At 38.9% G+C, this 14202-nt stretch overlaps 1 protein-coding gene across 5 annotated transcripts in view; it reads left to right on the top strand.

The window, feature by feature from the left end:
- Nucleotides 1–14202, top strand: part of VEZT (vezatin, adherens junctions transmembrane protein) — a 60104-nt gene that overhangs the window by 13227 nt on the left and 32675 nt on the right. For all 5 annotated transcript variants that reach the window (XM_074902723.1, XM_074902721.1, XM_074902727.1 and 2 more), the window contains exons 2-4: nucleotides 2880–3014; nucleotides 10756–10845; nucleotides 13318–13493. In XM_074902723.1, the coding sequence (XP_074758824.1) occupies nucleotides 2880–3014; nucleotides 10756–10845; nucleotides 13318–13493 (401 nt within the window). The remainder of the gene's footprint in view (nucleotides 1–2879; nucleotides 3015–10755; nucleotides 10846–13317; nucleotides 13494–14202) is intronic.

Raw genomic sequence — 14202 nt, 5'->3', positions numbered from 1 at the left:
GATATAGTGGAAAAACTCCGTGGTATATTTAGTTTGTTTTGCTAGCTGTCTGGGTATAGGTGAGTACCAGTAAAGTACAAGAATAGTCATGTGTCAGATGATGGCTGGCCTTGCTTGTGACAAGTATGATCAAGATGATGGACAGGTCTGCCAAGAGCCTAGATATGATTTCCTTGGAGTCCTGCCTGGACCAAGCATCAGACTGTTTTAGTATTATTTTGAATAAAACATTCTCTGTTCACTCACTGTTTTGTCTATGTGTCTTCATCTAAATGGGAAAAATTGGTTCTGGCTGAAATCTCCATGCTACCCTAAAGCCTCTCATGTTAGAGTGCTCAGGTTGTTCCAGGTGCTCTGCCAGTGCACAGCCTGGCTTTGTATGAAAACCTTTTTAAGAAGACAAGGTCGTGCATATCCATTCGCATTCTGAGTTTTGTCCTGAAGTTAAGTGAATTTAACAGTGTCTTAATAGACTAGAATACTTATTTATGTTTTCTTTTCCATTTTAGTTAAGTAATTCTGGTAAAATGTCATGTTCTCCTTAGGGAGAGACATACCTTCTTTCCAGGCTGTCCAGAACAGCACATTGTTTAATTAGAGTTAGATGCATTTGAAAAAGAAGTCTAACCATGAGGGGAGAGTACTTAGAAAAAAGATAGGATTGAGTTGTCATGCTGGAAAAATTCCCAGAAGGAAGTGAGTCATTAACCTGTCCTAATATTTTGCACAATCATTGTCATTGTGGGTGAGGGGTATTGTCTGTACCTGTGAGTTGGTAGGAATGTTTGAGTTTCAGGTAATGACTGGATGCTGAATGTGTTGTGAGTAACTCAAGGAGAGCGTGCAAAAGTGTGACTTTGCATATAGTACTTTGGTGATGGGTTTAAATGAAAAATCCCAAGAGGTAACAAGTTTAATTTGTTCAGCTAATACAAATGATTGCTTCCAAGTTTTATTGTATGGCAAGCAGTCATTTGAGATTTGGCTATGTTGGTACATAGTTGTAGTGGATGGATCACCTTTGCAATTTATACCAGAAAGTTAATGATAGTTAATGTAACAATTTGTAGTAGATGTTCTGTTGGTGGTTGTTTCTGCAGACTTCTGTGCATTATTTACTGTAGAGCTTTTAATTTTTATTTACAGTATTTTTGTTACTAATAGTATGTTATTATTTTAAAAATTGCAGTCTTCCTGTGCAGTGTGGGGTGTTGATAACATTTTTCAGAAGTCAGAATGAATCCCAGACTAACTAGGCTATTTAGGACTGGTTGCTAAGATGTTTTCTTAAAAACAAAAGTCTCTTTACGTGTCCTGAGTAGAACTGGAGTTAGCATAAATGTCCTTTCCATCAAATCTGTCTTAGATACTGCCATATATGTGGTTGCAAACAGGAAAATAAGAGTTAAGTAAATCTAGATATCTAATGTAGGTGACCAAAAAATTTCAGAAGTCTATACAGATAACTGTCTAAACATGTAAAAACCCACTTTCTGGGAATCAGAATTCCATGCTTTCTCTAAGAAGTTTCATTAAGGACTTTTTGTAAATTAGTAGTTTTGTCAGTAGCTTAAAAAAGCTGGGTGGGGTCTTTTTTTGTTTTGTGGGGTTTTTTTAAATAACTGTGATACTCATTTGTCAGAAGTGCTAGTACCATCCTTGGAGAGAGCAGAAGCCTTTTTCTAATTTGTTTTTCCATTTCTGTAAAACACTGTGTAGGTACCTAGTCAGGTTACACTGAGGTTTCATTTACTGAAGTTTGAAAAGTGCTCTAGTTTTAAAGTTTGTTTCAGTAGAAGTGGTTCAAAGTATAATCTATTCAATTTTTATAAACTTTAGGAAAACTGTAATTAAATATTCAGAAGTCACACAATAATATTTTAAAATATATTACCCAGTACATTATTTATTGAAAACATGTAAGCTGTAAGCTAAAGAACCCTATCAGATAACCTAGAAAAAATATTGCTGTGGGAAAATTTGACTGGTTGCATGTTTATTTCTCATCACGTTGTTTTGGATGTTGACTATGGTCAGGATAAAACTTCAGGGGGATATTTAAAGCAAAATTCTGACTTCTTTGCTATTAACTGTGGGATTTTTTTTCCAGTTGCATAGAATCACAGAATGGTTTGTGTTGGAAGGGACCTTAAAGACCATCTAGTCCAATCCCCCTGCCATGAGCCTTCCAATAGACCAGCTTGCTCAAATCCTTGACCAACCTGGCCTTGAACACTTCCAGGGAGGGGGTATCCACAGCTCCTCTGGACAACTGGTGCCAGTATCTCACCACCTTCACTGTGAAAATATTCTTCCTGATAGCTAATCTAAATCTTCCCTCTTTTAGTTTAAAGCTTTTCTCCCTTGTCCTGTCACGACAGGCCTTGGTAAAAAGTCTGTCTCCATCTTTCTTATAAGCCCCCTTTAATTACTGAAAGACTACACTAAGGTCTTCCTGGAGCCTTCTCTTCTCCAGGCTGAACAACCCCGATTCTCTCAGCCTTTCCTCATAGGAGAGGTGTTTCAGCCCTGTAATTGTTTTCGTGGTCCTCTGAACCCACTCCAACAGATCCATGTCTGTCCTGTGCTGGGGTCCCTAGAGATGAACAAAGTACTCCAGGTGGGTTCTCACCAGAGGTTCTCACCGCACTTCTCGATGCAGCCCAGGATATGGTTGGCTTTCAGGGCCACAAGTGCACATTGCTGGCTCATGTCCAATTTTTCACCCACTACTATCCCAAAGGCCAGTGCAGGGCTGCTCTCAGTCCATCCATTGCTAGTTGTGTGGTTGCTATGTTTGTGCAGTTGTATTTTGTGGGAAATGGGGAATGATTTTTAACACTGTTTTTTCTTACTTTGCTTATTTAACTTTCTTTCAGAATTCCCCACTTTACCAATATCTGCAGGATTTGGGACACACAGATTTTGAAGTATGTTCATCTGTGTCACAGAAGGCAGAGCAATGTGCAGCAGCGGAAAGACAGAAAGAGCAGACTGTGCATGCTGCCCAGAAAGTAAGCACTCTCCTGTTCCTGAGTATTTCTCTTCTCACAACCACATTACTTCACAAATAGTGAAATCAGAGGAGATAAACATGAATTTCTTTAAAAAAAGAAAACAAAACAAAAAAAACCCCCGACCAGTTGTCATATCTTATCTACAAATGTGTTTGGAAATGCATGGTTTACCAGTATAGTTTGGAGTGTTTATTTGCACTTATGTAAGCTAGTGAAGCAAGAGACTGTGACAATGAATTTTTTGTGTTTTATATTATTTACTGGATATTATTATGTGAGCTTGGCATGATGTTCTGGGAATAAAACCTGTAATTTTCTGAAACAGAATATTTATGGTTCCCAGCCCTTCTCTGGCATTCAGTTGCTAAATATTGCTTACTCTGTGACAAAGCATATTAAGAAAGAGGACTTCTGGGAAGAATAAATACAATAACCAATCTGAATGAGATAGGAGAACTGTGCTTAGGTTATGGCAATTTTCTAATAGTAACAGCTGACAAGATCATCAGCTGATTAGCTCAGACTTCTTATTTCTCTATCATTTTAAGTAAAGACTTGTGGATTTTTTTAGAACATTTTGTTACTAAAATTATGCTTGAGAATTTGGCCATTTAACACTTACTACAGCCTACACATTTTTTGTTTTCCTTATTAAAATTCAATGGTATTTTACTGTTATTGGTAGTGTACAGGCAGTGTGACTCGGACAAGGAGCCATAGTGTGGGTGAGGAAATTCCTCTCCTGAGGCAGCTAATGTAGCAATCTCTTTGCAACAAGTATATTGAAAATTCAGTAGTCTGTCTGTCTTCTCCATAGCACCTAGATGGAGCGTGCAAAGAGCAGTTATTTTCTGCCTACCTCTTTCACTTCCACAGTGGAGAGTTCAGTGGGCATGCTCCACTATGTGCTAAATCAGGGGGAAAAAAGAGGCTTCCATGTAGACTTCTCTGTCCTGGCCACTGCAGGTTGAGATGGGCAGAACTCACAGGGAAAAGCCCAAACCAAGCATTCATGGGTTGATGTGTTGACTCTGAAAAATTACCATTTCTTTCTCCTCTCTCCCCATATCTACACAAAAATGGATCTTCCATTTTTGTGCACCTTACGTCATCTGATTCTTGCCTGCTGTGGCTTTTAACCTTCCATTGGAGTTCAGTTTTCCTGTTGTTCATTCTTGATTTATACCTCAGCCATCTTCAAATCAGAGGTTCACAACCACTTTCTTGTTTGTAACCTCTGCTGCTTCTCTGCTCTACAATGTTCCACCCTCACAATTGGCTGGCAGTGAACTGGGGAGAGCATCCTGTTTTTCCTGAACATAGGCAATATGATATGAGTAGTCCTGAGATCTCCAGAAGGTCTCCTTACAGGTTTTGGTGGATGGGGGATCATATGGCAAATGAGGAGAGCTGATGCTTTTCTTAGGATCTTTTCTCAAATAATGCCATCTTGACATATATCCATTACTCAGTTCTCAGATGCTTCAAGGAATTAGCTGAGTAATAGACACAGTTGTTAGTTAGGCTTTATTTCAGCAACATTTTTCCAGTTTTGTACAAGTCCCTCTTGTTCCTCCCTTGTTTTAGGTCAGAAGTATTTTTTTCTTGTGGCATTTTTAATCTATTCTGCCCTGTGTAGGATCTTAGGTGGGGTAGGATTCAGAAGTGTGTGAATTGATGTGGATAACATCAGTCGATTTTTTTTCTGATCAGGAGGAAGAATGTGTTTTTTGAAATATTTGCAATAGTATGGTGTACTTGAAAGGACTGACATGCACAGTCTTTGAAGTGGAAATTTAGAAGTTGCAGTGTGAAGCTTATTCATCTAACAGTATTCAGAGAAGTTTTGATGGGTCATATTTTCGTGTGGTGATATTAATTTCAACCATTCTTTGTATAGATTATATAAGCTTCCTCACACACTCATCAGTCCATTTGAAAAGACAGGATAATAAAACATGAAACATTTTGCTTTGGTCTTCAGTCCTGTTGGACTCTATCTTCATGGATAGATTTGACATAGTTTGTGTTTACCTGTTGGGCAGGTGCACTGCACACTTTGCTTCACAGCCTCAGTCTGCAGTTTCTGAGACTTGTAGTCAGTCCTGTGGAAGTGTGCTATGTCTCCTTTCTCTCATGCCCCACTTTCTGATCAAAGATGACCATGTAGATAAGATGTAGGGTGCATATCCATTGAGTAGACCAGTAAGTACCACTGCGTGTCCAGCACATGGATTAGACAGCCTGTAAAAAATAATCATACTGTAATAAGAATCCCCAAGTTGAGTACTATTCAGCAGTGTTCTTGTAGAGTTTAAAGCTTTTCAAAGAGTTCAGCAATCACGTAGAAAAGATTATGAAGAACCTTCATACAGAACTCCAGTCTAGTATGCTGGGGATTTGTGAGCCCAGAATACAGATTAACTGATGGGAGGAGGAGAAGTGATTCTTGCAGCGTCTCCATGCTTCCTTGGCTGGTTTCTCTAATGTAAGATTATTTTTAATTTAGTGAATAAATTGATTTCTAGTTACTCTTGATGTGGATAGCTATTACATTTGTGATAATGATTGCTTCTATCGGGCACAAGGCAAGGCTGAATTTAATTCAGGGTTTAACGCACAATTTTTTACAATTTAATTTAGACTACCTTTAAAAGTATTAATGGAAATATTAGGCCTGCTACCCTTACTTTTTCGAAATGGCAGCTGACACTCACCATAACCCTCAAGAAACTACTTGAAAAAACAGCTTTAAAGCTATTGGCAGTTTTGTGGTACATTTACATTGAAGATAACCTATTCTGGCTTAGTGCAGGAAGACTTTAATTAAATCACTGTTAATAGAAAATTAAGGTGACATATTTCATTGGCTGATTATCTGTTTATTACTATGAAGTAATGCATGGACTATCACTTGTTAGCTGCATTACTTTATTTTGCGTAATTACTTTTGTGGAAATCAGTAAAGCAGTATGATGCGGTGTTCATATATATAATTTCCACCACATTTATTACAAAAGTGCTGTGGGGTTAAGAACCTCAAAAATATTAAGATATACTGTTTTTTAAAAGCCTCAGGTATTCTGGTTTTTCCTCTCAAGCATTTTGCACTTGATTTTGTTGTGTTGGGAGCAAGTCCTCCAGTATTGTGTCAGATGTAGATGTAATTTGTCATGGGTTGCCTTGCACCTTGAAGGGAGTGGGTGTGTGAAAATGGGCTGTCTGTGTCTTGCAAATACTAGGATGACATTCACATTGTCTCATCTCTGTCTAGACAAGGATATGTAGTGGAAATAAGGAAGAAACCTGTGTGTAATTTCTAGTGATAAAATGTCATAGGTACTTCGTGCTGCTGTTCCAGTACCTGTTTGGGAACATTAACACTTTTCTTTTGTAATCTGATGTAGGAAAGTCTGGTTTTTGTCATTTGATTTCTGTGTGCCATTTTGGTAGGAAAGAGAATGAAGGAGAGTCAGCTGGCCACATGTTTGAAGTAGACTGGACTTAGTGTCTGAGGCTTTGTTGAAACTTTTGTATGACATACAGGCAAATAATTTACACTCCCATCCAATCAATCATTTAATCATTTTTACATGATACTATTATCACTTCCCTTCTCTCAGCCTTCACTGGCCTTAACCTACTGAAATCATAAAATGTCTGGGAAACAAATAATTTCTGAGTTCTGAATATGTACCTACCCACAGTTCTAACGTAAAATGATCTTAGTTGAGGCTTAGTGTAATGCAAAATACAATCACAGGGAGTAGATGATGATTCATGCTGAGTGATGCCTAGTATGTGTATATCATTTTCCTTCTGTTCTGAAAAGCAAGATTCCAAATGCCTTAAACACTTTATTAAATAAAAATAGAAGAACTGCAATATTTCTTTGTCTTTGAGTTGAGATTGTTTACTCCTTTTGTATTCAGTCAAGTAGAAACCCTTTGCAGATGCAGATATGGTGACATATAGCAAGATTTTGGCAAGGCAAAGATGTAGTTTGGGATCTTCAGGGACTGAAAAAACAAATCTGAAATAAAAAGAAGTTCGTAATGACTGATACAACATTGCTGCTGTGTTTTTCTGCCCTGCTAAGCAGAGCTTGTTTCAGGCTTGACAAAAGGCAGAAGCATCTGTTGAATTTGAAGCACATCTTACATAGTTCTCTGTGTGTGTGGTTTTGGTGGTTTTTTTTAATCAGAGCATGATCCTAATGAACATTCTGCTGTAAAGGTCCTTTAGGGTTGTGTTCTGAGGTTTGTGTTCAGTTTTGGGCCCCTTGTGTTCAGTTTTGTTCCACTCACTACAAAAAGGACATTGAATGACTCGAGCGTGTCCAGAGAAGGGCAACGGAGCTGGTGCAGGGTCTGGAGCACAGGTCGTACGGGGAGCGGCTGAGGGAACTGGGGGTGTTTAGTCTGGAGCAGAGGAGGCTGAGGGGAGACCTCATCGCCCTCTACAGCTCCCTGAAATGAGGTTGCAGAGAGCTGGAGATGAGTCTCTTTAGCCAAGTAATAAGTGATAGAATAAGAGGGAATGGCCTCAAATTGCACCAGGGAAAGTTTAGACTAGATATTAGGAAGCATTTCTTTCCAGAATGGGTTGTTAGGCGTTGGAATGGGCTGCCCAGGGCAGTGGTGGAGTCCCCATCCCTGGAGGTGTTTAAGAGTCAGGTCAACATAGTGCTGAGGGATATGGTGAGGTTGGGAACTGTCAATGTGAGGTTAATGGTTGGACTGGATCATCTTCAAGGTCTTTTCCAACCTAGAAGATTCTGTGATTCTATGAGGGCTGATGAGATGCAATGCTCTCATCTGAGGGAGTACAGAGATGTGATTTAGCACAGTAATTATATGTGCAGTGTTTCTGGCTGTACCAATCTCTGGGGAAAGTTACAGCTAAACTTCTGGTCTCATGATCACTTGGTACTCAAATCACTGTTTGCTAGAACTTGTAGACCTGTTTTCTGGAATTAAGCCCTATTTACATAATTCTACTTGATCTTTAAGGAATGCGTTTCTTTCCATTTACATTTTTCCTTTCTCAGTGATTTTCCTGGACTGCTGTGCGTATCTGAATATTTAAATTTATTATACTGTCACACCTTAACCCATCTTAGATGTGATAATATTTCATCACTAGAACAGGGCTGGTGCTAGAGGCAGCTACTGAGGATTGTGTTGGGGCTACCCCTCAGTATCCGTGCAGGTGATCTGATGTGGAAAGGCAGAGGGGCCAGTCCTTTGCATTTGTCTAGGGCTCCCACCAACTTAATGCTAGCTCTGGGTAGCTGGAAGGTATTTAATATTTAGTAGTATCTTATTTCTGAAGTGCATAGAATTGGAAGGTGCCAATGGGAATGCTATTTTAGATACCTGATAGTTTGCCATTTCAGGTTCATTAGAATTTTATTTTAGATTCAAATGAATGTACCTAAAATGTGCATGTCCTATGCTGGTTTTTTTTTTAATGTTAGGAGTTATACATCTCTGTTATTCAGTTTACAGAGAGTTTGACTGAGTGGTGTTCTAAAGTTGTAAGAAGAATGCTCCAGAAGCACTGGCAACATGACCTGACTTGTGTGTTGATGAAAGTTGTTTTACTTGTCAGTAACACTCCCAATGGGAATGCAAACTGTGAGACACTATTCAAAGGATCTGAATATTTTAATGTGTTACTGTACTCTACTGGGTCACAGCCCAAGACAGTGGGTTGTCTTGTTTTGTGTTTTCAAGCATTGACATGCCTGTTGACTGTTTATGCAAGCTCAGATTTTTATTTTTAAACTAAAACATGGGAAGTAAACCAAAATATTACTTATGCAGCACACTAGTGGGGGGTTTTTTTTCAGTAATTCCACAGTCTAGTTTACTCAGCTGGTAGCAGTTTGAAATTATCCTTGGTATAGGTTCAAATGTTGATGATAAAACCCCAGATTTATGAAGGCTAAGCATTGAAAGTGGTAGGCTCCAAGCAGCATAATTTGAAATAGTAAATGGAAATTCTTTCTGTATTATGCTTTCAAAGTACAGGTAAAAGTACTTCTGAATGAAGTATCTGTCTGCAACTCAGATGCAAAGCAAGGACCTTTATTGAATCTCAATTTTCTACAAATTGTAATGGGAAAATTTTGTTTTATTTTGCATCACTTGACAAGAAACTTGGAAGATAACCTAGTGCTGGAGTTTGTGACAAACTTCTCTTCCATCTTATGTCAGTGCTCTTGAGCAACATCAAAGTACAATCACTTGGATTTATTCCAGTCTAAGAACTATGGATTGCTGGGATAGCTCACTATCATTTAAAAAACCCCTATTACTGCTTTGTCTCTCCACTGACCTAAAAACACTTCCTTTTGGCATAGGTCTGCAATTTCTAACATAGAAAGGTGAGACATATGTAAAGAAAAACTTGAGTTAGGTTACCTAAATGGATGCTAAAGTAAGTTATTTCAAAAATTGTTGAAGCATAAGGGATTTAGGGTGACAATTTCTGATGTTACTCAAAGCCCTTCTGCCCTGGCTTGCTGCATCAAACTTGTTTCACACTGCCTTTCAGAGGGCTGTCGGGCTCATCACAGGGCTAACCACAAAGCTCCAAGTTCATGTTACTTCGTTTTACTCTTCTGTTTCCTACCTTTATAGTTGGGGAAAAAAGGGGGAAAAAAAAGCAAAGAGGGAGAGACAGAAGAATCTGATCCAGTACAGACTCCCTTTATACATTAAGCTATTATAATCTGTTTTGGTTTTGGGGTTTTTATTTTGAAACAGTATGCCACAAAATGTAAGTGCTCCACAATTTTTTTTTTGCATGCATTTCGTTTTGATTGTATTACATGTCAGCAGTCTGGAGGTTAGCAGTCTGAAGATTAAGAGGTAGGGCCTCAGAGTTCATGAAATATGTGTAAGTAAATATTTTGAAAAATACCTCCTGTCAGCCTAGTCTTAGGAAAATAGATACATAGTGTGTGTCAAAAACTCAATTTTTTTTTTATTGAATGGCTGCAGAGTAAAGCAAAATCATGCATGTATTTAATTACAATCTTTCATGCACCACATTTTAGGAAGATACAGGAGTAAAACATGTGATGACTGAGAAGAAGTCCCTCTAAATAGTGGCGTTCAAAGTTCTGTTTACAGCTCAGATGAAAGTGTGGATTTAGGTTGCATGGGAAACAACATGGAGATAAAGTACCTGATAGCACATGCTGGTTGGGAAAGGGAGTTTCTGGGACAGTTCCCTTCATACAGTCACTCTTCCCTGTCTCTGTTCACAAATCAAACCTTGTCCCCAAGCTGCGGTGGCCTACCAAAGAGAGGTTGTTCCTCTTCTGGTCTTTTACTTCTGTCCCTGTCAGCCATTTAACCTGGGTTTTTTTATCTTCAAGGAGAGAGAAAGTCTTTCATATTGATGTGGTAGCTGCCAACTTGAGATCAAACTAATTCTAGCTGTAGTTATTTTTAACAGTACAACATAACAATCCATTATGCTCCAAATAGGTGGGGTTATTGAAAGCTTTATTTCACGTGCTTGTGTACAGGCAAGCTGACGGGAAGCAGATGTTCCCTTAGCATACTCTGAAGTTAGGCCAGACAGTGTAAGCAAAACTTCCTTAGAGGTACTTAAGTCTGAGTTAACAAGAAAAGCAAATGCAGAAATAAAGGAATTGTCTGTTGTTATTTATTTATTTTTGGCTTTTTTTTTTTTTAATTGGAGTAATTTCTGTTCCCTTCAGCAAGGCATCCTGTCAAAACTAGTTGAGTTCTTTAGAAGTTGGTTTCCTTTTCTACAGTATAAGAAAAATGATGACATACTTCACCGACTGGTAAGTGATTGCTTTTTTTTTTTTTTTCCCGTTTCCTTTCCTGATCCACAAGTCTTCCTCTCCTCCATACCTTGTCCTCTGAGCACCATCTTTGGTCTGTATTGTTGGTTTTGGCTCTAAGAGTTCTACTTATTCTTCAGATAATATTGATTCTGGTTTTCAGAGCCACTGTGCCAGGTAAATTGGGCACATAAGAACAGGAAAAATATCAGTAGCCAGGTTGAAGATGTTCAAAATGTGGAAGAGAAATTAAAATAAAATGTGTGGGAAATTAAAGAAATTCTTGAAAGCTGAAAGGAATTAACCTAGCTACCCCCTTCAGTGGAAGGCAGCATGGAGACGCTGACTGAGAAAATCCGTATGTTGCAGCCTCATGCCGTGCAGACACAGCTTAAGACAGAAGGCTCTAGAGCTTTACCTGAGTATTGCTTCACCCTCTGTTTCAGCTTTTTAGCTCAGGCTAAAAAGCTGAAACTCCACCACAGTGCAGCTCCAATACTCCTGGACCCATCCTGGCCTATTTGTTTCTGCACTTCTGTCCACAGTTCTTCTGCGTCTGGAAAAAATAAAGCAAACTAAGGCACCTCCATTATAGTGCTTCAGAACAGCGTTGCCATTAAGAGCAGGTGACATCTGTGTAGTGGCCTGGCTGTAGAGAGAGGCAAGAACAGGTCTCTGTACTACCTATGTGCTCTCTGCAGTTCAGAAGCCAGCTGGGTGTCCATCTACCTCACCAGAAGTTGTATTCTCCTACTCCCAGAGCCTGCAGGAACTATTAGGGCCGAAGTCAGCCTGTGTGGGGTAGATCTGAAGGGTGATAGTTCTACCTTAGATAGCTAAAAATAGTTTTGTGCTGCCTTTACACCCGTTCTCTGCAGCACCACTTTCTAGCCAGTTCAGTCCTTAGCCTGGGCTTGTCTGAGGTGTGCTTTAACTTGCACCCAGCTGCTTGAGGTTCCTAGTCTGGCTTGCAAATGTCACATTAGTCAGACTGTTCCAGAATCTAAAACTTAGAATTTTGATTTATTTTTTTTCTAACATTATGTAGGGATGATGTCTTCAAACGTAGCTTAAAAAAAAAAAAAAAAGTTGAGCAATATGAGAAGTTAGGGGTTTCCATTTCTCAGAGAGCTCTGCTGAGTCCAGTTGCTCTCTCTTCTCCCTTATCTCAAGAGGACAAAATTTCCTCTGAAACTTCTTATTAACGATCTTTGGTTGTCTTTTTCCTTCCTCCCTCTTCCCCTATGAATCAAAGGTGTCATCTTAACAGCTTTTTTTAGCCTTACTTTCTTGAGATGGAGACACAACCACAGAATATGGAAAACATGTTTCTCCTGCTGCTTGCTACAGTAGGGTACTGAAATGGCACAGGATGCATCGGAGAAGGGAAGAGTTTCCTCTTGCACACAATCCTGAAACAGATGTTTTCCATTAAAAGTAGAATGCAAGTTACCTCAAGTTAAACTTTTGACTAGCTATCTTGGTTTCATAAAGAATCTCATTCTGTCAATGACAGCACTAAACCGATTTTGTACTGTGAAATGTCATAACTTCGGTTAACAGCTTTTATTGGAGGGTTTTCAGAAATACTCTCCCTCCTGTAGTCTGGCTAGATGCAAAGATGCACATGTTCAATGTTTACTGGGTTTTGTTATGACATTCTTAACTTGAAGTGTTCTGTAATTATAGTTTGGTGCAGTATGCAAATTAAAATTTCAGGGGACTTCTCTGATGGATACATTTGTCTTCAAGAGCTGTGTATTTGTCTTGAAGAGCTATGGTTGTAGGGGAAAAAAATAACAAATGCTTATCCTGGCATCAAGTCCACAAGTAACTCCCTGAAGTTTGCCTGGAGTTTGGCAAGTGTGAGGTCTTCAGAGTCCCATGCTGTTGCATGTTTAGATCAAGTTCCCTTGGGAAAGGCACAGAATCCTGCAGGAGAGGACTTCACTGCCTTGACTTGGGGCTTGAGACCAGTGCATTGACCCTACTGTTTTTAAGTGTCCACAGGTGACTTTTTGTTGACTGATTTCTAATCTCTCTCTTACTCTTTCTAATTTTTGTTTGTTTGTAATGATGTAAATTATTTCATGGCTTAAAAAAAAAAAAGTGTTTGCTGTTTTATTAATGATCTTCTGATAGATATAGTACCTCTCTGATTCTTACGCAAATATATTGGCATAATCTGTGGCATGTTTCCAGGTATTGTTACTATCTAGGTCACATCACAAAGTCAGTGTGATGCATCCTGCAAGACTGAACTGTTAGGTAGTATGTGAGTTTTAAAGTTAAGCAAGTTTAATAAAAACAAAGTAGCTAATTGTGATATATGTGGAACATTCCGACAGTCTTTGGGAGTAGATTGTTGTCAGTAGAGTGTCTGGGTGCTTTTCTTGTACTGCTAACTTATTTTTAAGAATTCGTATATTCTTCACTAATGCCTGTTTTTTTCTCCTGCCCATTTGTGGTAAGGATGTTGGATTTCGATTTGACACGCTCCGTACCATCCTGCAACAGGAAGTTCTGCTGCAGGAGGATGTGGAACTGATTGAGTTCCTTGACCCCAGTATCCTGTCTGCAGGGCAGTGTAAGCAACAGGAAAACAGACAGCTTCCAACACTACGCTCCCTAGCAACTCCTAATATTTGGTATTGTACAGAGAATATCTACCACTGTATTCACTGAGAAACAAGCAAAAAATATATTGTGGGTTCTTTATGTAAAATGCAGCAATAAAGCAACTTTTTTTTTTTCCTCTCAGGCCTTTGAGTCTTTGGTACCCTAGTCCCCAAATTTTGGTATAAGCACATTTTTTTCCTCGGACATTTTATTGCAAGAGTGAGTTTTAGTCTGAGACAGCTACATGAACATGAATGGATACTTCCAAACCCTATTATGCGCTATAAGGAAGAACATGGTTGATTAATTCATTAATTTCTAAAGCTATACAATGGTGATTTTGATAAATGAGATATGATTGTGAAGACTGAATTGAAAAGTGTTTTCTTTGCCTTGATCTTCATAAAATACATTGCGTGGGTGGGTGCGTACAATTAATTTTCGGACGTAGAATACCAGAAGGACAGACTCGGTATATATAAATAAGATGCACTGAAACCAGCAGAGGCTGGTGAAATTCACCAATACTGAAGGAGCTAGCTGCAGCAGTTGCTGAACAGTGACCACCTGTATCTGAAAAATAACGAGGACGGTGGGTGTTCTGACAGTGACTTTTTCAGAAATGGACAGAAATCGGTAGATAAAAATATCTCCTAATACAGGCCAGTGCTATGTTTTCATACCTATGTTAGGAAGATAGATAAAATTATTATAAAGCCACAGCAGGTTAAAAAACCC

Source organism: Athene noctua, chromosome 3 (genome assembly GCF_965140245.1).
Source record: "Athene noctua chromosome 3, bAthNoc1.hap1.1, whole genome shotgun sequence".
Taxonomy (NCBI): Eukaryota; Metazoa; Chordata; class Aves; order Strigiformes; family Strigidae; genus Athene; species Athene noctua.
Note: the sequence above shows the minus strand (reverse complement) of the source record. Positions and strands in the feature narration are given on the sequence as shown.